The following is a 27961-nucleotide window of genomic DNA, read 5'->3' as shown; positions in this document are numbered from 1 at the left end:
ATTTTCTTCATTTATTCTATTGCTTTGCTTGCAAAAGCTGCTCTTAAAACATTTCAAAGAGGCCAGAGATGACATCATCAGCAAAGCAACGGCCTTACATTTTAAACAGACTCCAGCTCGCAGTGGTGGAGGTCATGGAGCTGCAGCTCAACATGTACACCTGCCCAGCTTTACTGGCTGCAGCTTTCGTCCTCATCACAGTGAGGAGAACCAACTCTTGGACGTGGTGGGGTACAGTTTCTCTTTTCTTTGGTGGGTGCAGTACCTGGAGTTTATCTGGTCACAAGGGAGCAGTGTAATAAAAATAACTAAGCTAAGAAGACGCACGTGCTGCCGCAGTCAACTATCATGTCTACTCAGTGTTGCGGATGCCTAGTGTCTGTTTATGAGACGTGTTTTTCAGTGAACTAAATGTTTTTAAAGCTGTATTTCAGAATCAACATATGGTCTTATTCACAATGTAAATACGTCCTAATCTATGAAAGTATGCAGTAGTGATTATAAAGTTAGTATTGTGTTATTGTGTACATACTGTAAATACTACCTGTACTTATTAAAGTGTATGACATTTTGCTGTGTTTTCTTAAAGTGGACTGTAAACTGAATTTTACATAGTGAAGGAAATAGAAATAATAAATACAGATCCAGTATTGATTGTTTATTCAGAAAAACGTGTCGGACACATCAGTATAACGAGTACGCATTCCCAAGTGGTAGTGTTACAGCTTGGACAGAGTTTAAGACGCAGATGCATTTTACAAACAGGCAACAATATTATAAAAGTGTCGTCAATAATATCTAGAAAACAAAGAGTTGAATCAACAATACATGAGAACTGCTCATGACAATATAGAGAATAAATTCACTCAGAAGTGATTTTAGTCTGACTGTGTTTTAGTTCATCTCGTTCACATTTTTCTCCTTTGAAGTAGAAGTAGAAACACCACAACCTTCCCACAGTCTCCTCCAAGTCTCTACCTCCATTAGTGTCACAATCCACACTTTACTAGCTTTGTACAGACCACAAAACAAACGTGAGACATCGCTGTGGTACTTACACTTAAAACTAACCCGGTGACGTTCTCTTACCTCCACAATCTGCTTCCTTTCACATGTCAAGTTATGAAAGGTGACGCACAAAGCTGGCTTTCTGCGTCTGCCCTGTGGTCCCAAACCATTTAAATGAGCACCACTGTGTGTTTACAAAATTAAATCAACAGCTAAATCATCTAAATAACTACACTGCAAACACTAACTAAATTCACAGCAACTACCTCTACTTCATAGAGGATACACATGAAATCGTCTTTGTTGTAGTGCACAGTAAATCTACTGGATAAAGTCAGGTGGAACGAGTGCCCATTATTTAATCACAAATACTGCACAACTAAATATCACAGGCCAAACACACACTGTGATTTCCAGATTCCTGATTTGACACGTTTCCCTTCAGGTCTTAATGTTTATCCAAGAGATATTTAAAAAATACACACATTTAAAGAAAAAAAAAGATTATTTCAGGCAGATATCTGTACAATCAATCTGAGCTAGTTAGCTTAGCTTATGATTTTGACCAGAAACGTGGTCAAACAACTTGTTTTGGTCTAAAAACCACCACCTATCAGACTCTGTTCCTTAGTATTTACAGTACGTCTTGCTTGTTTATGTCAGTTCAGTTTTACTCTCCCTCTAATCTGTGCAAACAACACTAGTACATACTAACGTTGCTTGCTCAGATTGAAATGGATCCTAAGGTGTATTTACAGAGCATATTTGTTTAAACCGTTCAATTATATTTACTTAAAATCCCTCACAATGCGACATTAAACCTGACAAATGGCACGGGAGTTAATAAGATGTTCAAAATTTTCAGCTACACTCTTTCTTCTGATTTTCTCATTTTTCATGAAAAATTACTTAAATGAATTAAAGTGTTTTTCCTTTCAGCCGGAGAAAGAAGAACAACACTGAAATATAAAAATGATTGCGTTTGTGGTAGTCGTACCTTCTTGTAGCTTCTGTTACTGATGATATTAAGATGCTTCTGCTGTTTCACCTCCACAACCCACGTTCTCACTACACTGATTCTGTCCTGTCCCGTCTGATGTCTTTTCAGGAGGCCCAGCGTTGTTACTGGACTGATTCTGTTCTTCCCTGTGTAGTATCTCCATGGGAGACGTGTCACCTCTACCAGGATTGAAAAACGGAAAGACTTCACCTGTGAATGTCGCTGCCAAAGATCCGATCAGACTTTTTTCTACCACGTCATAAAAGTAAATCTCTCCCTTGTCGTAATCCAAATACACACCAACTTTTGACGGTCTCTCAGTGAAAGCAAAAAAAACCTTTGGCTCTGTGCTAAATTGAAAACTATCTGCTCTATCGGGTGAAGACGACAGGAACCAGAAACCATCAGATGTGTTTGGAGTAAAATTATAATCATTAGGAATTTCTCTTGCGGCTGTAACTCCCAGCCACCAGGACTGTTTGACATCTACCCGATCTGAATACCTCAGGGAAACCTCCCAGTAGTGTTGTCCAGAAGTGAAGCCAGGTGATCCTTTGACGGCTGTGCGACAGGTAACTCTTGGTCCTTCTGGAACATTGTTATATGTGGTATCTCTTAGTTTATTGTTCCTGATCTTGAGAAATGGAGTGTCTGTGTCCTCAAGTTTAACATTCACTGTTGAAAATGTTGAAAATCGTATTAGAAAAGATCACAAAAATAAACATCAGTGTTAATGTGTCAACTTCAAAAGATTAAATTTATTACCATAGTTCTTATTGGCCAGTGCTGTAGGGAAGTAGAGAAAACATCAGTTGACATATTTTCTCGTAAACAGCGATCAGGGTTTAGCTTCAAGGATAAAATAAGTCTGAGTTGCTTCTTACCTTTTGGTAGGAGGGGTTCACCTGCTGCTGCAATAAATGAATCAAACAAAGATGAGAAATCATTCACTGTACAATATGTTTTTTATGCAGGAACTTCACTGATTCGTAACCACGAGTACAACTATTTGTCGTCTGATGCAGGAAGGTTTCCAAAAAAAGATAACTGTGCTGACGAGCTGGAAATGTGACAGTCCTGTTGCATGATGGGAAATGTAGGAACTAGACTCAGTTCATCTCTTTTAAGTCTCGTGATTTGGAACAGTGCATCACAGAGTCGCTGTAGTGTAATAATAGGTTTTGCTGCTGTGTTGTGAGAGAGTGGATAATAATGTGTTAAATGTAGACGATCTTACCGTCACGTTTGTCTCTGCTTTGCTTAGATTTCTTCACTGAAACACAAAAGAAGCAGGGATTTGATTTAATCGTTGTCATCTATCTGAGAATTGTGAATGTTTTTCACTAAATCCAAATGTAACAAACTATTATCTAGTTTCAAACATGTACCTTTCTTTTTGTAGCACATCACTCCCAGTGCAGCTAATGCAGCTACAAGGAGTATGGCGAAGGCCACCCATCCAGCTGTTGAAAAACAAAAGGTACAATTTCATTGTATTTTTTTTATCCCCCTGAGCAAATGGCAAGTGTGAAATAATTCTCTTTACCTGTTCCCACAGGTTGAGGGGGGAAATCCAGGAGCAATGTGGCTTCTCTTGTGTCTTTATTAGGCAGCACCACTGAGCAGGAAACTTTAGAGGAGCTGGGGACAAGGAGCCAGCTGTGGACTGAAACGAGACCTGAAGAGTCCTTGTTGAACAGCAGACTTTTAGGTTTCAATTCCTTGTGCTGGACGGACCAGCGCAGGACAGGCTGAGGATACCATCCTTCAGATTCACAGCTCACATTCACCATGTTGTCTTCTGTCCGCACTGCTGATAGAACAGGTGAGCGTCCCGTTTCTAAGAAAGGGAAGGATTTGAAGGTGAGGAAAGTCTTTTTTTTTTATTTCATACATTGATTCCAACCTTTATGGCACTCACCTGTCACCTCAAGAGTCACAGGTGAACTGTCATAACCCTGTAAACTGGTGATGTAACATGTGTACTCCCCTGCATCCTGAATGGTGGTGTTTACCAGCTTAAGGCTGACATCACCTGTCTTCAGTCCACCGGATGTCGCATCCTTTAAGCCAAACGAGACTCGACCAGCATAGGAAGCGTCCTGCTGGGTGTCATCAAACGCCTTTGCCTTGTAGAGCAGGATAGGTGTATCATAGTTATCACGATACCAGCGTACCTCCAGATCTTCTGCATTTTGAGGTGGATTGAGCCAGCATGGCAGTGTGGCCGAGAGGCCAAGGCGCACGAGGTTGGGAGACTGAACAGAAACCACAAGGCTGTGTGAAACTGTAAGATACATTTAACTGGTTAATCTCTTGGCAGTCTGACCTGTGATCTGATCTGCATTGTGATGTGAGCTCTACATATAACTTTCACAGTAAGAGCAATGTTACAAATTATGAGCAATCTGGGTTCTGGGTTTTAGCAGTAAAGGTAAATATTCACAAAATATATAAATACAAACATAAATAACCCAGTAAAAGCATTGCTAGTGAGAGTAAAAACCATGCTGAATGTGTGACTGTACGTACCGGGCGCTGTCTCACATTGTGTCCAGAGCAGAATGAGCCACACATATCTCAGTTGTTGATCTGTAAGATAAGAGAAAGAATTCATCAACACAGGTTTAGACATCCTTAAACAGGTCTATCATCAGCATATTTGCACATTTCAGAGTCGTAGTAGTCTCGGCCTACCCATGCTATCGTGTTCCTCCGAGGGCAGAACTCGACGTGTCTTTATAGCCGGTAAATATGACGCGATTGCCGTCCAGAATCACAGATATGAAGTCAGAGTCATCGATTTTTGAGCAATTTCCTCACTGGAAAACAAAACAAAACAAAACTTTTCCTCGGAAAGAAAAAAATGATCAGACCGGAGACTGAGGTGAATGTCTTTACTAACTGTTGTGGGTCATCACCACAGTTTTATTTTCACTTTCTGTAGCGCGTGTTATGTGTGTGGGTCAAAGGGCAGAAAAGGATCCAGCATTTTTCTATCCAGCCGCTTAACTGTTAGATACCAAACAACCCACATGTTGAGAGACTTTAATGATCCACGAGGAAAATTACATCGTCACCGTAGCTTTGTTGCACATAAAAGTAAACACAAGAAAGATAAAAAAAAAAAGATTAAAGTAAAATAAAAAGTATAATCAAAAAATTTACAGAATTAGCATTATGAAAAAATATACAGAAATAGTTTGGTCCGTTGCATAGCAACAGCGGTATGGATCATGTGTGTCCGCCCGTAGAGTCTCAAGCGGGACACAGACAAACTGTGGTCGTATAAGCCAGGTCTCCAAAGCTCTTCTCATGAGACACTCCCTCTGGGTCCCATCAAGCTCACACAGTCCAACCAAACCGAACCTCCTTCTCCGCACCTCCACCTCTAACTCCAGTCTTAAAACATCGCTTTCAATGCTGTTGATCTTAAACAAAAAATGGTCTTATGGTAAGTTGTATAAATGATGGCCAAATGTTGGCCAATGTAATAATCCAAATGGCCATTGATAAATATACAATAAAGTTTAGATTTAGCCTTGATTTAGACGTTTAATCAGCGTCTAGATTTATACCAGGCTTAAACTATTAAGTTATCTTTATTTTTTATGTTGTTTGTTATGTTAATTTCTTATGCTTTACTTTTTAAGCATACGATTATGCCAACCATGTCTAGCATATTTAAATATCACTATTAACCTATATCTAAATATAAGCAGTTTGCAATAATGTTTATTGAGCAGTAATGCAAATAATTCCTTTGAAAAAATTATTGGTGAAGAGTAAAATAAAATGGCAGTGGATCTCTCCCTTTATAACTCTATGATCCCTTCCCACTAGGAGGCAGCAGCACGCAGAAAGTTGTCCTGTGGACCGGAAATAAGTTTCTGGCTCAAATCAATTTCTGGCACAACACTGGTCGATGTCGAGCAGAGCTGATTGGAACACTTTTTTAGAAGCATCAGAGACACCAAGATGGGCTTCTTATAGGTAAGTGCTCAATGGTTATTGAAATATTGCTTTGTTCTGCAATGTTTGTTCATTTAATCGTTATCAGTCCGTTTGCAAGCTAGCTATAGCTTGCCCGCTAGCTCGCTAGCAATAGCTTCCCTGCTACGACGGCGAGCGGACAGTTTTCTTCAAAACATTAATTAATTCCTGAACCGTTTGTGATAGAGACGAGCAGTAAACTGCATTTGAATTACATGGATTTTCCAGGGGTCCTTTATTATTGTTGATATGAGATAAATGTTGACAAAATGTATTGTTTGCTGTTAGTTGCTGATGTTTAGTATATTCTGGGTGTATACTAGGCCTTTAGTGGTGAATTCCGTCTATATTGTCATGATAAATGAGCTGTAACTCACAGAAGAAGAAAAAGTGTATTTGCACAAGACTTCACATGTAGCTTCAAAACACATTAGTAAAACTTAACCAAATGAAAGAAAGAAAAATCCATGGTTGACTAGGGAGGTATCTGTTGAAGACTCTTCACAAACAATATCATGAGAAATTCAACGTGCAAGGTGGTGGCCAAGAAAGCAAGTGGGTCTTCAAGGAGACCGTCTTCTACTCTGTAATCACAGGTAAATAGAAAAACTGTGCTAGTTCTTTGGAAATTGCTTCATGTTAAAAATGTGTGACTGACATGACATACATTAACAAACAACAATTTGTCTGGACTGCACTAGTTTATCTCTGTAATACTGACAATTATGAAAGTTCATTGGTGCATTCTGTCCTGCTGTTTGACCCATCCATTTGATCACACAGTAGTGTGCTGCAGCCTCAGGTGGCTGCTCCCGGGGAGCAAACTGGGGGTTAGGTGCTTGCTCAGGGCACCACAGCCATGGACAGGCCGAGTGGCGAACGTGTGAACTTTTGAACCCCGGTAGGCGGGACGAAGGAGTGCCTGCCCTGTGTTGCACCGTGCACAAAACTTGTAAAGTGCTCCTGGACGCACCCTGTTGGTGCTGCACCTGGTTTACAAAACTAGAGTCCCAAGTCTCAAATGGGTGGTGCCCAATGCCCATTGAGTCCTTTGAAACCATGTTCCTTTTGTTATTGGATAGTGTCTCTGTTGCATCACATAAAACAATAGGCAACCACACTTGCAAATTTTCTTCATTTATTCTATTACTTTGTTTGCAAAAGCTGTTCGTAAAACATTTCAAAGAGGCCAGAGATGACATCATCAGCAAAGCAACGGCCGTACATTTTAAACAGACCCCAGCTCTCAGTGGTGGAGGTCATGGAGCTGCAGCTCAACATGTACACCTGCCCGGCTTTACTGGCTGCAGCTTTCGTCCTCATCACAGTGAGGAGAGTCAACTCTTGGCCGTGGTGGGGTACAGTTTCTCTTTTCTTTGGTGGGCGCAGTACCTGGAGTTTACCTGGTCACAAGGGAGCAGTGTAATAAAAATAACTAAGCTAAGAAGACGGACGTGCTGCCGCAGTCAACTATCATGTCTACTCAGTGTTGCGGATGCCTAGTGTCTGTTTATGAGATGTGTTTTTCAGTGAACTAAATGTACTTTTAAGTGTGAGTTCAGACACAGTGAATGAAAGACGTGTTTTATTTGTACTTCGTTAGACAGTAGACAGTGTGGGAGAGAGACGCTGACGAGCAGCGACGGCCCTCGGTCTCACATTTGCTTCGTCTGAAGGCTGACAACCAAACGTGAATGTGTAAAGCTTTGGAAGAAGAAACCAATGGTTAACACACCTGTATGAACTTGTATAGTTTGTGTTTGATACTGACTGACATCGTGCCCCTGAACCCTTGCACCCAACCAACGAGTGTATTAAAAAAAAAGTCTCGGACCACGATGCACCTGTGAAGTGTTTCTTGCATACCTCTATACCATGATCATGTTCAGACTAGTATGTATCAAGGCACGCCTACTTTAATTTATTGCGTATCATTTTTTGTTTTTTTTTAAAGCTGTATTTCAGAATCAACATATGGTCTTATTCACAATGTAAATACGTCCTAATCTATGAAAGTATGCAGTAGTGATTATAAAGTGAGTATTGTGTTATTGTGTACATACTGTAAATACTACCTGTACTTATTAAAGTGTATGACATTTTGCTTTGTTTTCTTAAAGTGGACTGTAAACTGAATTTTACATAGTGAAGGAAATAGAAATAATAAATACAGATCAAATATTGATTGTTTATTCAGAAAAACATGTCGGGTCACAAGGTAATACACTGAATAGTTTACACATGAGTATAACGAGTACGCATTCCCAAGTGGTAGTGTTACAGCTTGGGCAGAGTTTAAGACATGCATTTTACAAACAGGCAACAATATTATAAAAGTGTCGTCTATATCTAGTAAAAAAAGAGTTGAATCAACAATACATGAAAACTACTGCTCACGACAATATAGAGAATAAATTCACTCAGAAGTGATTTTAGTTCATCTCGTTCACATTTTTCTCCTTTGAAGTAAAAGTAGAAACACCACAACCTTCCCACAGTCTCCTCCAAGTCTCTACCTCACAATCCACACTTTACTAGCTTTATCAAAAACAAAAAAACAAACCTGAGACATCGCTGTGCTACTTACACTTAAAACTAACCCGGTGACGTTCTCTTACCTCCAGAATCTGCTTCCTTTCACATGTCAAGTTATGAAGGGTGACACACAAAGCTGACTTTCTGCGTCTGCCCTGTAGTCCCAAACCATTTAAATGAACACAACTGTGTGTTTACAAAATTAAATCAACAGCTAAATCATCTAAATAACTACACTGCAAACAGTACCAACACTAACTAAATTCACAGCAACTACCTCTACTTCATAGAGGACAGACATCAAATTGTCTTTGTTGTAGTGCAGAGTAAATCTACTGGATAAAGTCAGGTGGTGCGAGTGTCCATTATTCAATCACAAATACTGCACAACTAAATATCACAGACCAAACACACACTGTGGTTTCCAGATTCCTGATTTGACACGTTTCTCTCAGGTCTTAATGTTTATCCAAGAGATATTTAAAAAACACACACACATTAAAAGAAAAAAAAAGATTATTTCAGGCAGATATCTGTACAATCAATCTGAGCTGGTTAGCTTAGCTTATGGTTTTGACCAGAAACGTGGTCAAACGACTTGTTTTGGTCTAAAAACCACCACCTATCAGACTCCGTTACTTAGTACTTACAGTACGTCTTGCTTGTTTATGTCAGTTCAGTTTTACTCTCCCTCTAATCTGTGCAAACAGCACTAGTACATAATACTAGTACATACTAACGTTGCTCGCTCAGATTGAAATGGATCCTAAGGTGTATTTACAAAGCATATTTGTTTAAACCGTTCAATTATATTTACTTAAAATCCCTCACGATGCGACATTAAACTTGACAAATGGCACAGGAGTTAATAAGATGATCAAAATTTTCAGCTACACTCTTTCTTCTGATTTTGTCGTTCTTCATGAAAAATTACTTAAATGAATTACTTAGTGTTTCTCCCTTCAGCACGAGTAAGAAGAACAACACTGAAATATAAAAATGATTGTGTTTGTGGTAGTCGTACTTTCTTGTAGCATCTGTTACTGATGATATTAAGATGCTTCTGCTGTTTCACCTCCACAACCCACGTTCTCACTACACTGATTCTGTTCTGTCCCATCTGATGTCTTTTCAGGAGGCTCAGCGTTGTTACTAGACTGATTCTGTCCTGTCCCGTCTGATGTCTTTTCAGGAGGCTCAGCGTTGTTACTACACTGATTCTGTCCTGTCCCGTCTGATGTCTTTTCAGGAGACCCAGTGTTGTTACTAGACTGATTCAGTTCTTCCCTGTGTAATATCACCATGGGAGACGTCTCACCTTTACCAGGATTGAAAAGTGGAAAGACTTCACCTGTGAATGTCGCTGCCAAAGATCCGATCAGACTTTTTTCTACCACGTTATAAAAGTAAATCTCTCCCTTGTCATAATCCAAATACACACCAACTTTCGACGGTCTCTCAGTGAAAGCAAAAAAAACCTTTGGCTCTGTACTGACTTGAAAACTATCTGCTCTGTCGGGTGAAGACGACAGGAACCAGAAACCATTAGATGTGTTTGGAGTAAAATTATAATCAGAAGTAATTTCTCTTGCAGCTGTAACTCCCAGCCACCAGGACTGTTTGGCATCTACCCGATCTGACATCCTCAGGGAAACCTCCCAGTAGTGTTGTCCAGAAGTGAAGCCAGGTGATCCTTTGACAGCTGTGAGACAGGTAACCCCTAATCCTTCTGGAATATTGAAATCTCTTAGTATAGTTCCTTTGTCTGTGCCTTTGTCTTTGTCTGTGCCTTTGCTCTTGATGAATTGATTCTGTGTGTCCTCAAGTTTAACATTTACTGTTGAAAATCAGATTAGAAAAGATCAGAAAAGTCAATATAAAGCAACACAAAAATAAATGTCAATTTCAACAGATTAAATTTATTACCATAGTTCTTGTTGGCCAGTGAGAAAGCTGTTGGCTCTACTGGTTCTGTAGGGAAGTAGAGAAAACATCAGTTAATATATTTACTCGTGAATAGCGAGCAAATATATCAGGGTTTAGCTTTAAGGATAAAATAAGTTTAAGTTACTTCTTACCTTTTGTTAGGAGGGGTTTACATTCTGCTGCAAAAAAAATGAATCAAACAAACATGAGAAATCATTCACTGTTCAGTATGTTTTTTATGCAGGAACTTCATTAATTCATAAGCACGAGTACAACTATTTGTCATCTGTTGCAGGAAGGTTTCCAAAGAAAAATAACTGCTGATGAGCTGGAAATGTGACAGTCCTATTGCATGATGGGAAATGTAGGAACTAGACTCAGTTCATCTCTTTTAGGTCTCAAGATTTGGAACAGTGCATCACAGAGTCGCTGTAGTGTAATAATAGGTTTTGCTGCTGTGTTGTGAGAGAGTGGAGAATAATGTGTTAAATGTAGACGATCTTACCGTCACATTCGTCCCTGTTTTGCTTAAATGTCTCCACTGAAACACAAAAAAAGCAGGGATTTGATTTAATCATTGTCATCTATCTGAGCATTGTGAATGTTTTTCATTAAATCCGTATATAACAAACTATTATCTGGTTTCAAACACGTACCTTTCTTCTTGTAGTACATCACTCCCAGTGCAGCTAAAGCTAATGCAGCTATGAGGACTATGGCGAAGGCCACCCATCCAGCTGTTGAAAAACAAAAGGTACAATTTTACCTCATTGTATTTTTTTTTATCCCCCTGAGCAAATGGCAAGTGAGAAATAATTCTCTTTACCTGTTCCCACAGGTTGAGGGGGGAAATCCAGGAGCAATGTGGCTTCCTTTGTGTCTTTATTAGGCAGCACTACTGAGCAGGAAACTTTAGAGGAGCTGGGGACAAGGAGCCAGCTGTGGACTGAAACGAGACCTGAAGAGTCCTTGTTGAACAGCAGACTTTTAGGTTTCAATTCCTTGTGCTGGTTGGACCAGCGCAGGTCGGGCTGAGGATACCATCCTTCAGATTCACAGCTCACATTCACCATGTTGTCTTCTGTCCGCACTGCTGATAGAACAGGTGAGCGTCCCGTTTCTAAGAAAGGGAAGGATTTGAAGGTGAGGAAAGTCTTTTTTTTTTTTAAATTTCATACATTGATTCCAACCTTTATGGCACTCACCTGTCACCTCAAGAGTCACAGGTGAACTGTCATAACCCTGTAAACTGGTGACGTAACATGTGTACTGCCCTGCATCCTGAATGGTGGTGTTTACCAGCTTAAGGCTGACATCACCTGTCTTCAGTCCACCGGATGTCGCATCCTTTAAGCCAAACGAGACTCGACCAGCATAGGAAGCGTCCTGCAAGGTGTCGTCAAACGCCTTTGCCTTGTAGAGCAGGACAGGGGTATCATAGTTATCACGATACCAGCGTACCTCCAGATCTTCTGCATTTTGAGGTGGATTGAGCCAGCATGGCAGTGTGGCCGAGAGGCCAAGGCGCACGAGGTTGGGAGACTGAACGGAAACCACAAGGCTGTGTGAAACTGTAAGATATAATTAACTGGTTAATCTCTTGGCAGTCTGACCTGTGATCTGATCTGCATTGTGATGTGAGCTCTACATATAACTTTCACAGTAAGAGCAAGGTTACAAATTATGAGCAATCTGGGTTCTGGGTTTTAGCAGAAAAAGTAAATATCCACAAAATATATAAATACAAACGTAAGAATTTGAGTTAATAAGAAAGTCATGAGTTAAATATGAGTTAAATGCTAAGTTAAGGAAAATAACCCAGTAAAAGCATTGCTAGTGAGAGTAAAAACCATGCTGAATGTGAAGGTACGTACCGGGCGCTGTCTCACATTGTGTCCAGAGCAGAATGAGCCACACATATCTCAGTTGTTGATCTAAAAGATGAGAGAAAGAATTCATCAATTCGCCTTACACACAAGTTTAGACACCCTTACACAGGTCTATCATCAGCATATTTGCATATTTCAGAACGTAGTAGTCCCGGCCTACCCATGCTATCGTGTTCCTCCGAGGGGGATATAATCGTCACAGAACTCGAGGTGTCTTTATAGCCGGTAAATATGACGCGATTGCCGTCCAGAATCACAGGTATGAAGTCAGAGTCGTCGATTTTTGAGCGATTTCCTCACTGAAAACGCTTTTTTTTCGCGAAATGAAAAAGCAGTGTGCGCAATTTTTTCCTGCAGTTTTACTTTCGTTTTCTGTAACGCGCGCACCCGCGCGTACGCCCACGTACCCGGAAATACCTGTCGTGACAAGATAGTTACCCCCGGTAGAATTTGTATCCCGTCGCTTCGGTTTATCAAAAATGTTTTTATTCTGCTATATGCTACTACGTGTTAACGTAAATTTATTCTATTCAGTGTTCTACATCTGACAGTGGTATTTAACCATTATAGTCTAGACGATTACTTAAACTGTGAATTCAAGATCACATTGACTCGAAATGTAGGCTACATTAAACCATAAATGCAATAAAAGGCTGGTCTTTTGTCTTTTATTTTGTGAATATTTCAGGTCACGACTAGTGAATATGGAGAAGTGTACTCTGTCCTAGCTCAAGTTACAGGGGGGATAATCATTATTTCAGGCTGGATGTCGTCCTGCCTGAAGTAATAAGTGCGTGTAGCTCCACACTCTGAGTGTATGCGCGCTCCCGCGGCCAGGGGATACAAATTCTATCGGGGGTAACTAACTTGGCACGACACCTGTCAGAAATCAAGGCGATGTATGTGGGTTGAAGGGGAGAAAAGAATCTAACATTTTTCCGTCCAGCCGCTTAACTGTTATGTTACTGCACAACCGACATGTAGTGCTAAAGGACATCTGATAAGGCAGTGATTTGCGGTCGGTTTTACGCGATTTCAAGTTAATAGTTTTCGTTTAATTTTAGTCAGTCTAAAAGTAAACTCTTAGAAATGTAACTTTTTACTATAAAACTTGATACTATGCTATTCAAAACTTAATGAATTATTGTTACTCGTATTTCTCTTATTATATTATTATTATTATTATTAATAATAATAATAATAATAATAACATTATCATAGATGTTGTTATTATCATTATTATATTACTGTAGACTTAAACATCACGTTCAATGCTGTTGATCTTATTTGTTTAAGTATGTGAGCTGCTGTTGTCCTCTCACGTGAGAGCGCTGTCAAGATTGGTCAAGATAGCTGCTGACGCCTGAAGTTTCCCGGATGTTTATGACACCGACTTCAAAATAAGAGCAAACGTTGATGACGATCAGTAAAACCCTGTAAAAAGAGGGACTTTAGGCGGTCCTGTTTTGTTGGGATCAAATTGTTCTTCATTCTATTTTCAACCTATGAAAATGTATCAACGGAAAACATGAAACGATTTATAATCGTATGCTTTAATGAGCTTATTTTGAAAGACGAAGCAGGAAGTTGTCGTTTTGCCACTGTTTGATTTGGTGTTCAGGTCCACCAGTGCCTCTGGTATCATAGTCCAGTTTTTGTAGGCTTTTGTGGCGCACCGTCATTTATGTACTTCTCCGTCGCTTTGAAACGACTCCGCTTACCGTGGCGGCTGGTAGTAGCTAGGCTAACTTACATGGCAGAATGTGAAAATGTTAGTTTGAGTTCCTAACGTCGACTGCTAGCAGGGCTGGTCTCACCGGAGCTGCTCGGTTAGCGTTAGCTGTGTAGTTCACTGACCCTCGGCTCCATGGCGACTTAAGCAGCACCGCGTCTGCAGAGTCTGCAGAGTGCGCGGGCAGCGTCACGCAATATCGCTGGGTTGCTGTTTTAGTTACAATGTCTCAAACTGACTATGACGATACCACCCCGCTGCTCAGGGACGATGCAAGCAGGTAAGAGTTCAGCGGCGAGGGAACAGACATTGAACAGGGCGATTTACTCATGTTTTGTTTACCCAAACAGGTTGAGCAAGACGATTACTAGTCAAGTCAAGCCACTTTATTTATACAGCACAGTTAAAACAGCGAAAGTTGACCTTAAACGCAATAGGAGAACAGTAATCAATCAGTTTAAATGTGTTTAAAATGGATCAGATAGAAGACCAGAGAAACTGAGTAACTGAGAAAGCCTTTAGATTTGAGATGGGAGTTGTTGTACTTGTACTGTGTTGAGCATTCATTATGTAAACCAGCTCGGACACTTGTCAGCTGTCATGTTCATCAGTGTTTCTCATCAACCTGCCCTGTCTTCTTGACCTGTGAGCAGTGATGGCTCTGAGGACGAGGACTGTAGGAGCCGGTGGAGGTCCATCCGAGTCATGTACTTCACCATGTTCCTCAGCAGCGTTGGTGAGGACACCCCCAACTGACGCCGACTTGCATTGACACGTGCATTAGACCTTAGTATGATTTCAACAGTCTGTGCGAGAGGGAAGAGGAGTCTTTTCCCATGTTGAGTTGGCAAAATGTGACTTAATAACGTCCGTTAACTGGAAGGTTCAGCGTTCATAAACATCACATCAGCCCTGAAACACTTGCAAGTTATCTGTGTTTTATTTCCCCTCTCAGGTTTCACTATTGTCATCACGTCGCTGTGGCCCTATTTACAGAAGGTATGTATTTCCGAGTTAAATGCACTTATGCAAATGAAGTGCTGTTTATGGCTTTAAAACGCAGCTGTGGCAGAGTAAACAAGAAGTGAAAGAAGGCTGAGAAAACATTTTGTCTGTGGGGTTTGCGTGTGAAGTGTGAGCGCTTTCATCAGTAATGTCAAGCGTCGTCTTTAAAACATCTTCTTCCGATTGTGTTTCTTACAGATCGATGAAAACGCTGACGCCAGCTTCCTGGGATGGGTGGTAGCAGCCTACAGCGTGGGGCAGATGGTGGCCTCGCCGATGTTCGGCCTGTGGTCGAACTACCGGCCCCGCAGGGAGCCGCTGGTGTGCTCCATCTTCATCAACCTGTCGGCCAACATCTACTACGCCTATGCATACCTGCCCAAGAACAATAACAAGTTCCACATCCTCATGTCCAGGGCCTTCGTGGGCTTTGGAGCAGGTGAGAACCTGAAAAGTGTTTTTGAAACACATAGATCCACGCTCATGTCACACTAACGCAAGATTTGGTGTATTCGTGACAGGTAATGTTGCAGTGGTGAGGTCCTATGTCGCTGGAGCGACGTCACTAAAGGAGAGGACCAGCGCCATGGCCAACATGAGCGCCTGTCAGGCCCTGGGCTTCATCCTCGGCCCAGGTAAACGCTCAGTAGATAGAACGAGGCTGCAGGTCTGGTCAGTTATGTGAAAAATCAACGCTGCGGGAAAGACTTTTGCGTTTCACTCAGAACATTCTTCATGTGTGTCAGCTCTGCAGGCCTGTCTGTCATTCATTGGTGAGCACGGCGTGACGGTGAAGGTCATACAGCTGCAGCTCAACATGTACACGTCCCCGGCTTTACTGGCCGCGGCTTTCGGCATCATCAACATCCTGCTTGTCGTGCTGGTGTTAAAGTAAGCGTACGCAATGAGCACCAAAACCAGTTGTAGATCACAGAACGCAGCTACGCATCTGTCATTGTCATCGTCGCAACTGTAGAGACAGAGGAATAATATTTACATACGTGCTCAGTTGGACATAAAAATTCAGTCTAAAATGAGTTTTTTTTATCTGTGACACCAGAGAACATCGTGTTGATGATCATGGAAGACACATTCGAGCCATCAACTACACATCAGAAGGTATGAATTGTCATTACTGTTTAGCTAATAGCCATATTATAACTGATAGAGACAGACTGAAGATAAATGACAAAAAACTTAAATTGTGTCCTACTAAGTGACATTAGTTCAACAGGAGAGACGCCTAAATTATTAACGCTGGTCAAAATAATAGATTCAAGTGTACGATTCTCTTCCCTTCCCTGTAGATCGAGTGTCCATTATCGAAGAAAACGAGGAACCCATCGACCAGATGGCCGTCCTGACCTCCAACGTCCTTTTCTTCATCGTCATGTTCATCTTTGCCGTCTTTGAGACGTAGGTATTCGTTAAAACGGCCACGGCAATCAAGTTAGGATCCGTCACAGAACATTTAAACTGTACGTTTTGGTCCAGGATCGCCACCCCCTTGACCATGGACATGTTCTCCTGGACGAGGAAACAGGCCGTGCTCTACAACGGCATCATTCTTTGCTGCATCGGCTTCGAATCGATCGTGGTGTTTCTGGTTGTGAAAGTGGCCGCTCAAAGGTAAGCCTCCCTTGTGCAAGTAAATCAAACAGTGTTTCTCTGAGCTAGTTTAATCAGCGGTGACGTTTATTTCCTTTCAGGTTTGGGGATCGTCCTATGTTGTTAGCAGGCTTGGCTATTATATTCTGCGGCTTCTTCATCCTGCTTCCGTGGGGAAATCAGTACCCTAAGATCCAGTGGGCAGGTATTGATCGATATAGTTAATTGCAAATATTAACCCGCTTCAAGTTGAACAAGTTAAACATGCGGCTGAGTGTTCAAGTATCTGTTCTGATCTTCTCTTTTAAAAAATGACAGACCTGAAAAACAACTCGTTGGTCAGTCAGATGTCTGCAGCCGTGATATCTTCCAACAGCTCTCTGGAGCCGACAGGATGCCCGTATGAACAGACGTGGTGTCAATATACTCCTGCTATAAACCTAGCCCAGTACATCTCGTCCGACTTCCTCATCGGGGTGGGATACCCAGCATGCAACGTGATGTCCTACACACTGTATTCTAAAATCCTCGGACCCAAACCTCAGGTAAGAAAACTGTAGAGTCTAATTAATTTATTTTGTGTTGCAAATAAGTATGAAAGTAGAATTAAAGCGGTGGTTTCTTCAGGGCGTGTACATGGGCTGGCTGACGGCCTCGGGGAGCGGGGCGCGGACACTGGGCCCCGTCTTCGTCTCCCAGGTCTACACCATCCTGGGACCTCGTTGGGCTTTCAGCCTCATCTGCGGCATGGTCATAGGAGCCATCGTCATCCTCAGCGCAACCTACAACAGACTCATTGCCTATTCTGTACGTCATGGAAGGACTGTAGAATAACGGCGAACCTTTTTTTTTTTTGGCCCCAATGCTGACTTCTTTAACGACAGCCTTTTGCTGCTGTTACTGACTTTAAAATGTAAGCGATAAACCGTTAAAAGTTTGCGACTCAGGATTTTTGACCTTTAAACTCTAAAGCGGAGAGATAAGGCTGGATTATTTCTCATGACTTGACCAAAGATGGCCACGTCGCGAGTTACAAGGGAGCTTACCACTGCAACTACACCTTTGCTCGCTTGTGGGAAAAAAAATCACTATTTCTGTGTCATGGCTCCTAGATGGTAAGAAATGTGCCTCGACAACAGACAGGAATGGTACAGATTTCCCCAAGTATTTTTCACAAGAGGAAAATATTGATCATATTTTTCCAATTACTGCGAATGGCCTGTAGTTGTTTAAAACTACTGAAATGATTTTGTGTTGTTGTTGTCTTGGTGTGTGTATGCTAACAATTAACTGAGTGATAAACCAGAGGTTTAATGTGATCTTATGTTCTGAATTTTTACTAATTAAAGTTGCATTATATTTTACAAATGTTTACATTCAATTTGAAGATGGTACAAACCACATTTTCATTTATCATGGGCAAAGATATGAAAGTAACATGATTTTATGGGTCCAAATTAAACATGGTACAGCAGTACAAGACAATGCCTTAAAGATAAAAGACAAAAATGCTGTATTAGCGAATAATTACCTTTTAAATATATATAATAATATTATACATGTATTATATTAATGTATTATACAAACTGTGTTGATGGAGAGTTTTAAGCGCAAACTAATATTTAAACCTTTCTGGTTTTAATAAAATAAATGAACAACAAAAAGACGATTCATTTGATAGTTAACACATCAGCATTTGTCAGAACACTACAGCATTTTATGGTATGAAATGAAAACCGAAGTCATGAGTTTCCAATGAGCATTTTACAGAACTGTTGTGCTACCATGTGTCCAGCAGGGGGCACGGTACGGGCTTTACAGTGGGGCCAGAGTGCGCATGCGTTCAGGGCTTCACAGTGGGGCCAGAGTACGCATGCGTTCAGGCTTCACAGTGGGGCCAGAGTACGCATGCGTTCAGGCTTCACAGTGGGGGCCACAGTACGCATGCGTTCGGGCTTGACAGTGGAGGCCACAGTACGCATGCGTACAAATACAAGGCACCCTACGTGTGTTCCTGTTCAGGCGATAACAACAGTAGTTGCGAGTGCGCGCGAACATGTAGACAGTAAACGTAGCCTCTGAGGGTATTTATGCAACTTATTTGTAAATTAAGTCCAGTTTAAGAGTGTGTAAAGGTGCAGACGGGTGCGTATTGCTAAAAATGGATCTATATAATGAAGAAACAGGTGAGGACATGTTTATTAGTCGCTTTTAAAAAAGTTGGTTGCTAATTTAGCTAATGTTAACAGGCGAGCTTGTTTGTGTCAGTCGGTGGCGTCTCCGGTTACGGATAAATCAGTGAAAAACACTTCAACAGGTGCATTTACACGGTCTGTTTGTCTTTTTTCCCCCCCCAGAGTTCCCAGATATCGACGTGATGGTAAGTATCATTGCTGCTACTTTTGTAAACAAAGCCTGAAGTATTATGTAAGCGCCCACATGTTGACCCCTCTGTGATGCGATAACATAGCTGACGTGGATATGAAACACATCGGTCAGTATAGACACTGACCTCCGTGTGGCTGTAGCTGTCCGCCAGCACGTACTTTAATCACCACTAATCAACTGACCCGACTTTTTTTCGACTTCCTGCTCACATCCGGCACTCAGTGAAGCACTCAGTGCTGCAGATGTTCAGCTTCTTCCCGCAGAAAAAAAACGAATTTGAAGGTTGTTGTAACGCCAAACACGGTGTTAGCTTTGGACACTGACATCCACATCCATTGAACACTATCAAAGTCTCAAACTGAGCCTCCTACCAGACTAATCTGAGCAGAAAGTCAAGTCTCTCCCCGTTTAATTCCTTGGTGCCTGTGAGTACGTGTAACGTTACACAACCTGTCAAAAGTTTGGACACACCTTATCATTCAGTAAGAAAGTGTGTGTCTAAAACTTTCGTGTGTAAGTTTGGACCCACGTCTTTGTTCTCATTGAACGAGACACACCTTCTCAATCAATGAGAAAGTGTGTCCAGTCACTTGACTGGCAGTGTGTTTAAGACTACATAGAGCGCAATGTTTACAAAAAAATATCTGTATTTAAAGGTTGATGAGAGTGAGAAATTAATGCGTTTCTGAACTGTCATTAAAATATATAATAAATCACCATATAAATTAAATGACCATCCGTTTTGTTCAGTGTGACGTTGTTTCCAGCGACAAGAACCATCCTTCCACTAACTTGTGCGTCGCAGCCTTTCTCGGTTGCCTCCCATGTGTAACAGCTGTGCGTGCGGTTTTCGCAGTCTGGTGACTGTGCGCGACAGGAAGAGCAAACAACTGAATGATTTCCACAGCACAATCAAACACGATACACAACCAGGACGTCATTTAACAAAGTTACACGATTGTGTCCTGTTATAAACAAAGGCATCATCTTTTACTGGACAGTCTGTGGGTTTTGCTCATCATCTAGTCGTGTTTTCCGTGTCTGTTTAATGTTACTGCTGATGACATTAATGGTTCATTAATGTGTAATAATACTAGTTTACGATATGGAAAACTCTGCGGTTGTTTCTTTTACGTGTATTTACTGCAAGGTAGGAAACTCATCAGGCATCAGTCGAGTGACTCAGAGTTTTCTGTCCACGGTGGAAAGTGAAACTTAATGCTCGCTGTCATGCTTGTCATGCAGAACCGGTATTGGCAGTGACACACAGCTGAGAGTAGGCGTAGGGGACGCAGCTGAATTTTTTTTCTCCACTCGTAGCTTGAATGTGGGGAATGTGTCAAGGCTGAAGACATCGAGCTAATCTGACGGTTGGAAGACTTTGTTCGGGGCTGCCGTTCACTTCATCTCTCTCTCTCTCCTGTTTAGCGAAGGGTCGTGGATATGTTTGACCGACGTCCTAATATTCAGAGGATAATACAATGTGGCCTTCTTGGTGAGGAGACATCACAGCACATCCACTGAGAAGTTCAGCTCGTGAGATTAGTCGTGCTAACGTGTAAAATCTCGTTCTTCTCAACAGGTATTGATTACTCTAATGAGGGCACGACGGCGGATGTTTATGACACCTGGGCACGTAATGGTGGCTCTCTTTATCAGCCTCCACTGCGCCACTACACCGCCGTTCACGATCCCTCTTGCCTAGGATCCATAAGATTTGTGCCACAAGGCAGCGTGAGTTCACGTTAATTGTTTCGTTTAAGTTTGACGACTCAGGTTTCGGTGAGAGGAGTTCAAGTTTCTGATTGGTCTGCTCCCACAGGATACTGACCGACAGGTAAAATTAATACAAGAGTCCGTAAGAAGCAAAGAAAAGTCTGAGAAGAAGCGGCTTAAGAAACAGGTACGTTCCTCTTCCTCTGATGTGAGCTGCTTCATGTGTGTGCGTGGAGGTTTATCGTGTGCGTCTTTGTCCAACAGAAACAGAAGCAGAGAAAAGAGCTGGAGAAGGTGAAGAAGGAAAAACAGAATCCCAAAAAATGTGAAGAGGTGATGATCACTTATGTAGCACCTTTAAAAAGAGACTGGGGGGGAAAAAAATGTCTTTTTAACAGGTTTTGTTTTTGTTTTTCAGGGGAAAGACGCTGCTAATCAGTCTGAAGCAGAGGAGAGTAAATTGGTTTCTGATAAAGACAAAGACGATAAGAATTCCAAAGTTAAAGCCTCGGCTTCAGCTAAAGACGCAGACACCAGTGACAGCAGCGGACACGAGTCCAGTGACGAAGAGGAAGACAACCAGAACGACTCGAACGACTCTGAGGTACCAGGGCGTTTATGTAACGTTAAATGTCACCATTCTGGGAACTAGACACTGATAAATGTCTCTCATCGCTGTTTTATTGCGTCTCCTGGGAATGTTTTGAAGGAACTGGACATGACGAGTACTTTCGTGAGCAAAGCTGCTCTTATAGCCAAACGTAAATTGGAGCAGAGGCCCAAAGCTGAGAAGAAGGAGAAAAAGAAGATCCCAAATAAAGAACAACGTAAAACCGTCCCAGAGAAACCGAATCAGGACCAGGAGGGTGAGAAAAAGGATTCTGCCGCTCGTAGCAGCCCGAGCTTTGAAGATAATGTAAAAACAAGTACTGAGCTTGCAAGTAAGTTTTGTCTTTAAACGAGCAGATTAATAATTGTTCGTGTATCACTGTTGAAATCTTAACTGATAATCTCTGTTTTTAGACATAGGCAATAAGTTTGCAAGTGCTGGAGACTATCATAAGGCTGTTAAGTATTTCACGGATGCAATTAAGTTCAACCCTACAGAATTTAAGTAAGAACACGTTTCTCGACTTCGTTTAAAGTGAATTCACACCATCGCTGGCTTTTGTGTTAAGCTTATTTTTTTTTTTCCTCTTCCAGATTATTTGGCAATCGTTCCTTCTGCTTTGAGAAGCTGCAAGAGTACGACAAGGCGCTGGCCGACGCGGAGTTGTCCATCGGCATATGTCCAGGCTGGGTTAAAGGCCTCTATAGGAAGGGCAGAGCTCTGGCTGGTCTTAAGGTGAGTGTGTTGTAGAAGTCAGAGGACAGAGTGATGTGAACAGAGTTCATGTGTGTTTTTTTTTGTGTGTTTTATATTTAAATGTTTACACAGCTCGGTTGAATTGGACCTATTAATGGCCTCAGTGTGACCAACCTGTCATCAGTGCTGCACATGTGAATAAGTCGCTGCACAGTCAAAGCCTCTTTTCATTAGTCCGGTTCGCTGTGACCTCACTCAGTCTGACTCTTAATCACTGAAATTCTCTCTGTGCGTCGCGTTACTCCGACGTGTTTTGACTTCCTGCTGCAGTAAACATGAATAACTGGGCTGTGAGTCTAAAGTCTAAACAACAGTGTTGTTCTCGCAGAGATACGACGAGGCTGTCCAGGCCTTCAGGGACGTCCTCAAACTGGACAGCTTATGCGCAGAGGCTGCGCAGGAGCTGATGCGGGTGCAAATAATACAACTGATGGTGCGTACTGTGAGAGCTGATAATGAGAATTGACGATGATCACGCGCTGAACGTTTGCGTTGACCTGAGGCTTTGTGTTTTGTCGTTCAGGGGTATGGTTTTACACGGGAGCAGAGTTCAAACGCTTTAATTATTCACGGGACTGTTCCAAAAGCTTTAGAGGTGTTGTCTAATTTAAACCCTCAACCGGGTGAGTGTCTCTCTGAAAACGATGCCATCAATTTAACTTTCCACCGATATTTTCCTGCATGATAACACCTGTATAACACTGGTCTTTGTCTCCAGGAGCTGTCCAAAGCAGCGCTGTCCCACCAGTCCAAGTAGCAAACGTCACCGGAGTGTCTCCCGTCCTCTCTGCAAATATAGTCCCAGCAGGCGCTACTGCTGCTCCTTCTCCTCCTCCTGCTGCCCCTGCGGCCAGGAAACCCCTCCTGAGCACCCCCATGCACCCGGTCCCCAACGCGCCCAATGGCCCGAGTCGTCCAAAGCCCCTTTATACTCAGCCCATGAAGAACAACAGTAACAACAGTCGACCACCGTGAGTATTTTCTCCACGACACTGAAAAGCGTTCTGAAAGAAAAAAGGCTGGATTTTGTCCAGTTTAGGAATCGTACACAGTTTCTCTGAAGTTAATGAGGCTGGACCAGATGGAGGAAGATAAATGAAGTGAACCTTACGTCTTCTGAAGTTTAGTCATTAAGCTCAAATCCTGCTCGTTCTGCTTCTGTCCTTTACGCCGTAGCTCCAAGTAAATACAGTAAATAAATAGAGAAAAACAAACACACAAACCTTTGAGATGTTGTGAACCAGGCCTCAGCTAAGTTTGAATCACTATAACTTGATGATATCTTTTTTTTTAATTAACCATCAGTCGTCAAGTCTCATAATGAAACGCTTCATTAAGTACTCAACACACTAGTGCTATTATTATTATTATTATTAGACAGCATTTTCCTCCAGAATAGGAATCATTAGGTATGATTGTGCTGTCCTCTGACTTCAGGATTCATTTTCATATTTGTTTTCACAGGGAGCTGTTTCCAGTGTGGGTGGGCAACCTGAACGCTCCAGTAACAGAGTCTGTGATCACCAACATGTTTAACAAGTAAGAGGCGGTGCTTTAGTGTCTGAGGTTAGTTCTCCGTGTCCTTTCATCCAGGTAATGAACTCCTCTCTTGTCTCTCGTCCTGCAGGGTCGGGGTCGTCTATAGCGTCAAACTTCTGATCGAAAAGCGCTGCGCCTTCGTAAACTTTACAAAACAAGAACATTGTGATGAAGCAATCCGACGCCTTAATGTAAGTCGGCCCTGAGCTTTGGGCCTTATTTTAGTCACTGGCCTCACTGATTATTATTTTGTGTTTTGCTGTATATCCAAATCAAACTGTTGCTCCTTTTTTCTTTTTTAAATCCTCCTTTAAAACTGTGCTTTGTTCACTTTTCCAGGGCTTTCAGCTGAATGACATGGAGATCGTGGTGAGGTACCCAGACAGGATTCCTCCAGGTATGGGCATTTCAAAGTCTGCCCACCGAGCTGATGGTCCCCAGGATGAGAATGTGAGGTTAGTGCTTTAAAGTTTTCCATTAAATTACTTTATTTATTTATTTATTTTAATTTTTTTTATCTGTAATCATTGTAATAACTATTAACTCGTAGCTAGAATGTTTTTAGCTGAGTTTAGCATAAAGACTTGGAGTAGGAGGGAAAAGCTGGGAACTAACTACTAATCAGTGGTTCTCAACCTTTCTGGGGTCATATTTGTGATCTACCAATTCTTTGTGTAGCTGTGCTTGTCATCTTCTTCTTCTTTGTTTGTAACATTAGCTTAATTCCATGTGCTAACCTGAGCAAGTTAATGAGTTTCCTGCAGCTGTTTCACAATAAGAGCATTGTTAAGATATGAATAGTGTACACTCACTGAAACACTATGCAGATGCAGATTATTTTAAGTCATTAACAGCATCATGGAGAAACTTTGAACAATGCAACCGGGAGCAAGATTTCTTAACAAAATACAGTAAATTACACCTGTGAAACAGATGTAAATAGAGGTTGTTACCCTCTGTAGTTTAGGCAGATAAAGGCCTCGGCCACATTTGAGTAAAATTATCCTGTTTGTATAAATATCAAATGAGCTTTTTCACAGGATATTTTATTGTCATGGACCATCTTGCAATTACGTTATGGACCACTAGGGCTCCAGTTGCACTAATAGACTCCTACAAAATATTATTTACAATAAAACCAAAGATTAGTGTTTTTACATTTAGTTTCTGCTCATGTCGGCTGTTTCCCTCTGTCTCCTGTATTTATTAATTTATAATTAATCTGTAAATATATCAAGCACAAGGACTAGAGAGTCCACTGAGTGCAGAAGTGTTCAATAACAACGGCTTGGAGGACGGAGTTATCACTACAAACTTACAAATGAACCAGACATTAATGAAATTTGTTTTCAGTTTCAAATTACTAAAACTAACCATGGCATTGTCATCGTCACCATGGCAACATGTCACACACAGAGGCTCCCTGGCTAGTTAGAAAAGCAAGTAGCATGCGCAGCCGTGTTGAGCTAATCTGATCCGTTCACCGTGTTTTACAGCAACAGTTGTACGTTGCTAACTAGTGAGATCTGGTAGCACAATATGAAAAAGATTTCCTCAGAATTTAAATTGATTTAGTTGCTGAGTTTTTTTTTCTGTTCGTTACACAGCTGTAACAGTGAGGTTCTAGCATCTTCCCCAGAGACTGATTTGTGATGCTGTTAAATTGCAGTATTAATTTTACACGTAATCTTACTGATTACAGACAAAACGAGCACGTTGACAGGAGGTACCCCGCTGGAGTCCGGAGGTTTGTGCCCCCTTACAAATCTGCCCCCGGACATAGAGGCAACTACTGAGAGGAGCCAGGATGCCTCGCTGTGACCGTTGTCATCAATAAAACTCAAAATTTATATTCAGTACTGAATAATCAGTGTTACCTACAAACCCCTGAGGATTTGTGCCCTGAAGAAATGTGTATAATGTAGCTGGATCACAGAAACCGATTTGGTTATTTTTAAGGAATGTATTAGTCACTGAAGGCGACTCAGGAGGATTTAAAATTATTTTATAACAGAAGTTATTATAAGCTGATGATCCCAGGTGCCACATGCTTTCAGGAAGGAAGAACAGGTTTACAACTATATTATTTTAAAAGAATCCCTGTTCATATATACATTTTTTCCTTTAAAAGAGAGCGTAACGTGTGTTTACATCACTACCAAGTAGCCTTACAGCTGACATCCTGTCTGTAAAACACAGGAAATGTTACATTGCCTGTTGTATTATGTTTGTTCAGTTAAGGTCTTGTGGTAAAAGCAGTGGTCACCAAACTCAAGTGCTTTAAAAAAAAAACTGCAGTCTTTATTATATATATATATATATACACATATATATATATATATTATAATAATTTTTTTGGTCTGTTTTAGTAATGTGGACCTAAGCGTAAGTGCCTCAAACATATGGCCCATTTTATATTATCTATATATTCATTTATTCAGATCATTTTAATACATTTAAACCCTGCCTTGCTATAATCACTTCTTATAACCCGACAACAAGTATGTGCATCATTACTGTTCATCTGCCGGTTGCTCATTTTCATCCACAATACAGCTTAACTACTTCTTTTTTTTTTTTCCATCTGTGGTTTATCATGAGGTGGGACATTTATGTTTATTCAGATGCACTTTTCAATTATGGCGTTCATTTAAAATTAAAGACTCATACCTGGAACACGGTCTGGTGATTCGGTGTAAATCAGTCTGTCTCCTCATCTATTTTTTTATCACAACCTCTTAACAACATTTAGACTTAAGTCAAAGTTCATCTCTAAATACAACCTACCTGGGATAATCGCTCTCTTCATAACCTTTAACCAGCATTGAGTTATTTCCTGAAAGCCAGTAGGTGGCAGCACAAGCACAGTGTTGGTTCTGCAGTGAGAAGTCGATCACGATTCATCTCTAGATGGTCGACGCTTCCCGTCAGCATAAATTTCCAATGCATTAGATTTTATCCACATACCATTATGATGGATGGAGATAAAGTCCTGAACCGCGAGCTTCTTGTGCAGCACCTGGAACAACGGCACAAGCAATTTCAATGTTATTCACTACAAGCTACACGCGGTCGGCTCAGCTTAAGGGGAGACTATTAAAACAAACAGCAGCTCTGACAAATACGGGGCAAGTTTTCACACTTTGAATGCGATTGACATTTCCGCGCGGCTTCGCTTTTTAAGTTCACTTTGGTACGTGGGCGACTGAACATGCAGCAGCCTGTTCTTGTTCTTAGCAGTGAGCTTTTAACGTGGTGGATAATACCGAACGCTCACCAACATAAGCTGCATCCAATACATTTGTACCCTGGGCATCTTAAAGATTAGCCGCTTGTGCGGAGCGTGATGACTCAACATCATCAGCCATGAGGCGACGTGTGAACTGAGGCTGATTCTGAAGCACAAAACGCAAACACCTGATCGCCTCGTCTCACAGACGTGGTTCGGTTTTGACTCCGAATGAGGCGCCTGAAGGTTTGGTCTCGTTTTATTCACATGACTCACTTTAGGAACGAGATCTAAACCTGGAAATTGTGAGAAAGATTCTCGCCGAAGATAAAAACGGCACATTTTCTGGATGGCGTCCAATGGAGCCGTTCATCCTCTGCGTACGATCTGAGCTTCAGAGCGTCGTGTCAAACTCGTAGGAAGCTGTGTTCTTCAAACGCTTCCTGTGCTTATTCCAGCTCCAGCCCGAGCTTTATTTTCAAGGAATCGGGAGCAAATATTGCGTCGTCCGCATTCAGCTTTTGGACTGATGTGCACATGAAGGCGTGAATTCAAAGGAACTCTTAAGGTCTTAAGCATGTGGCGCCCACTGGAACCCAAATGAATGTTTCAGTGTGATCAGAAATGCAAAATGGAGTCTTTAGCCAGCAGCGATAAAACCCGGCTCCCTAATGTGAGCTGATTATCGAATCTCTGCAAGTCGTTTCACCTGACATCCTTCTCTCCTAACCCGAGGGGTTGTGTGTTATTACTAGTGAAATATTAGTTCAGAGATTTACTGCCCAACCCTGCAAGCCATGCAAATATGTGTTTATTGTGTCCTTTGACGATTCAAAGGAGTCGCTGCTGTCTCACAAGGTGCCCAAAATACCTGCTGCTGCCGAGCGACTCTTTTTGAAAAGCGCAGCAGCAGCAGAGGTCCTCGCTGCACCGATCTGTTTTCGCAACGGCAACTTTGGGCTTAATTAGAGGCAGAAAACGTGTAACGCGCACCAACCGTGACCGTGCGGCAGCAGGGCTACGACGG

The 27961-nt window shown here is 41.6% G+C and overlaps 3 protein-coding genes across 6 annotated transcripts; 2 read left to right on the top strand and 1 right to left on the bottom strand.

Annotated features, from left to right (window-relative positions):
* Positions 1-414: 414 nt before the first annotated feature.
* On the bottom strand, positions 415-12767 carry LOC125000951 (butyrophilin subfamily 3 member A3-like). 4 transcript variants are annotated; one of them, XM_047576978.1, is made up of 9 exons: positions 12512-12767; positions 12337-12396; positions 11668-12033; positions 11289-11582; positions 11119-11199; positions 10968-11003; positions 10615-10641; positions 10463-10507; positions 415-2683 (listed from the first exon to the last, which is right to left on the bottom strand). In XM_047576978.1, the coding sequence occupies exons 1-9, from the start codon at positions 12513-12515 to the stop codon at positions 2034-2036; spliced, it is 1563 nt and encodes a 520-aa protein (XP_047432934.1). In that variant the 5' UTR covers positions 12516-12767; the 3' UTR covers positions 415-2033. The 4 variants fall into 4 exon arrangements, with proteins under 4 accessions (XP_047432934.1, XP_047432905.1, XP_047432831.1 ...); XM_047576875.1 differs by lacking the exon at positions 415-2683 and adding an exon at positions 8170-10373 and having other exon boundaries at positions 10615-10638; positions 12512-12764; XM_047576777.1 differs by lacking the exon at positions 415-2683 and adding an exon at positions 8170-10373 and having other exon boundaries at positions 12512-12763.
* Positions 12768-13937: 1170 nt separating this feature from the next.
* mfsd8 (major facilitator superfamily domain containing 8) lies at positions 13938-18060 on the top strand. The gene is made up of 12 exons (XM_047573508.1): positions 13938-14363; positions 14737-14819; positions 15039-15082; positions 15287-15527; positions 15610-15723; positions 15835-15979; positions 16149-16207; positions 16396-16504; positions 16583-16717; positions 16798-16901; positions 17015-17241; positions 17324-18060. Exons 1-12 carry the CDS (start codon positions 14308-14310, stop codon positions 17528-17530), a joined length of 1524 nt encoding a protein of 507 aa, XP_047429464.1. The 5' UTR covers positions 13938-14307; the 3' UTR covers positions 17531-18060.
* Positions 18061-18702: 642 nt separating this feature from the next.
* On the top strand, positions 18703-26386 carry LOC124996248 (tetratricopeptide repeat protein 31-like). Its single transcript, XM_047569068.1, has 17 exons — positions 18703-18882; positions 19054-19076; positions 20513-20579; positions 20667-20818; positions 20907-20987; positions 21065-21133; positions 21219-21404; positions 21510-21741; positions 21824-21914; positions 22004-22145; positions 22495-22599; positions 22690-22789; positions 22885-23137; positions 23631-23705; positions 23794-23896; positions 24045-24160; positions 25408-26386. Exons 1-17 carry the CDS (start codon positions 18858-18860, stop codon positions 25499-25501), a joined length of 1914 nt encoding a protein of 637 aa, XP_047425024.1. The 5' UTR covers positions 18703-18857; the 3' UTR covers positions 25502-26386.
* Positions 26387-27961: the final 1575 nt, after the last annotated feature.

This window comes from Mugil cephalus, chromosome 1 (assembly GCF_022458985.1).
Source record: "Mugil cephalus isolate CIBA_MC_2020 chromosome 1, CIBA_Mcephalus_1.1, whole genome shotgun sequence".
Classification (NCBI taxonomy): domain Eukaryota; kingdom Metazoa; phylum Chordata; class Actinopteri; order Mugiliformes; family Mugilidae; genus Mugil; species Mugil cephalus.
Note: the sequence above shows the minus strand (reverse complement) of the source record. Positions and strands in the feature narration are given on the sequence as shown.

Coding starts and splice junctions, on each gene's coding strand:
- LOC125000951 (XM_047576777.1), bottom strand. Junction 11,583..11,667: donor TGTGACTCTTGAGGTGACAG/GTGAGTGCCATA, acceptor TCCCTTTCTTAG/AAACGGGACGCTCACCTGTT. Junction 10,374..10,462: donor ACTGGCCAACAAGAACTATG/GTAATAAATTTA, acceptor GATTTTCAACAG/TAAATGTTAAACTTGAGGAC.
- LOC124996248 (XM_047569068.1), top strand. CDS start 18,858: ATGGATCTATATAATGAAGAAACAG. Junction 18,883..19,053: donor TCTATATAATGAAGAAACAG/GTGAGGACATGT, acceptor TTCCCCCCCCAG/AGTTCCCAGATATCGACGTG. Junction 20,988..21,064: donor AGAAGCGGCTTAAGAAACAG/GTACGTTCCTCT, acceptor TTTGTCCAACAG/AAACAGAAGCAGAGAAAAGA.
- mfsd8 (XM_047573508.1), top strand. CDS start 14,308: ATGTCTCAAACTGACTATGACGATACCACCCCGCTGCTCAGGGACGAT. Junction 14,364..14,736: donor CTCAGGGACGATGCAAGCAG/GTAAGAGTTCAG, acceptor ACCTGTGAGCAG/TGATGGCTCTGAGGACGAGG. Junction 16,902..17,014: donor CCCTAAGATCCAGTGGGCAG/GTATTGATCGAT, acceptor AAAAAATGACAG/ACCTGAAAAACAACTCGTTG.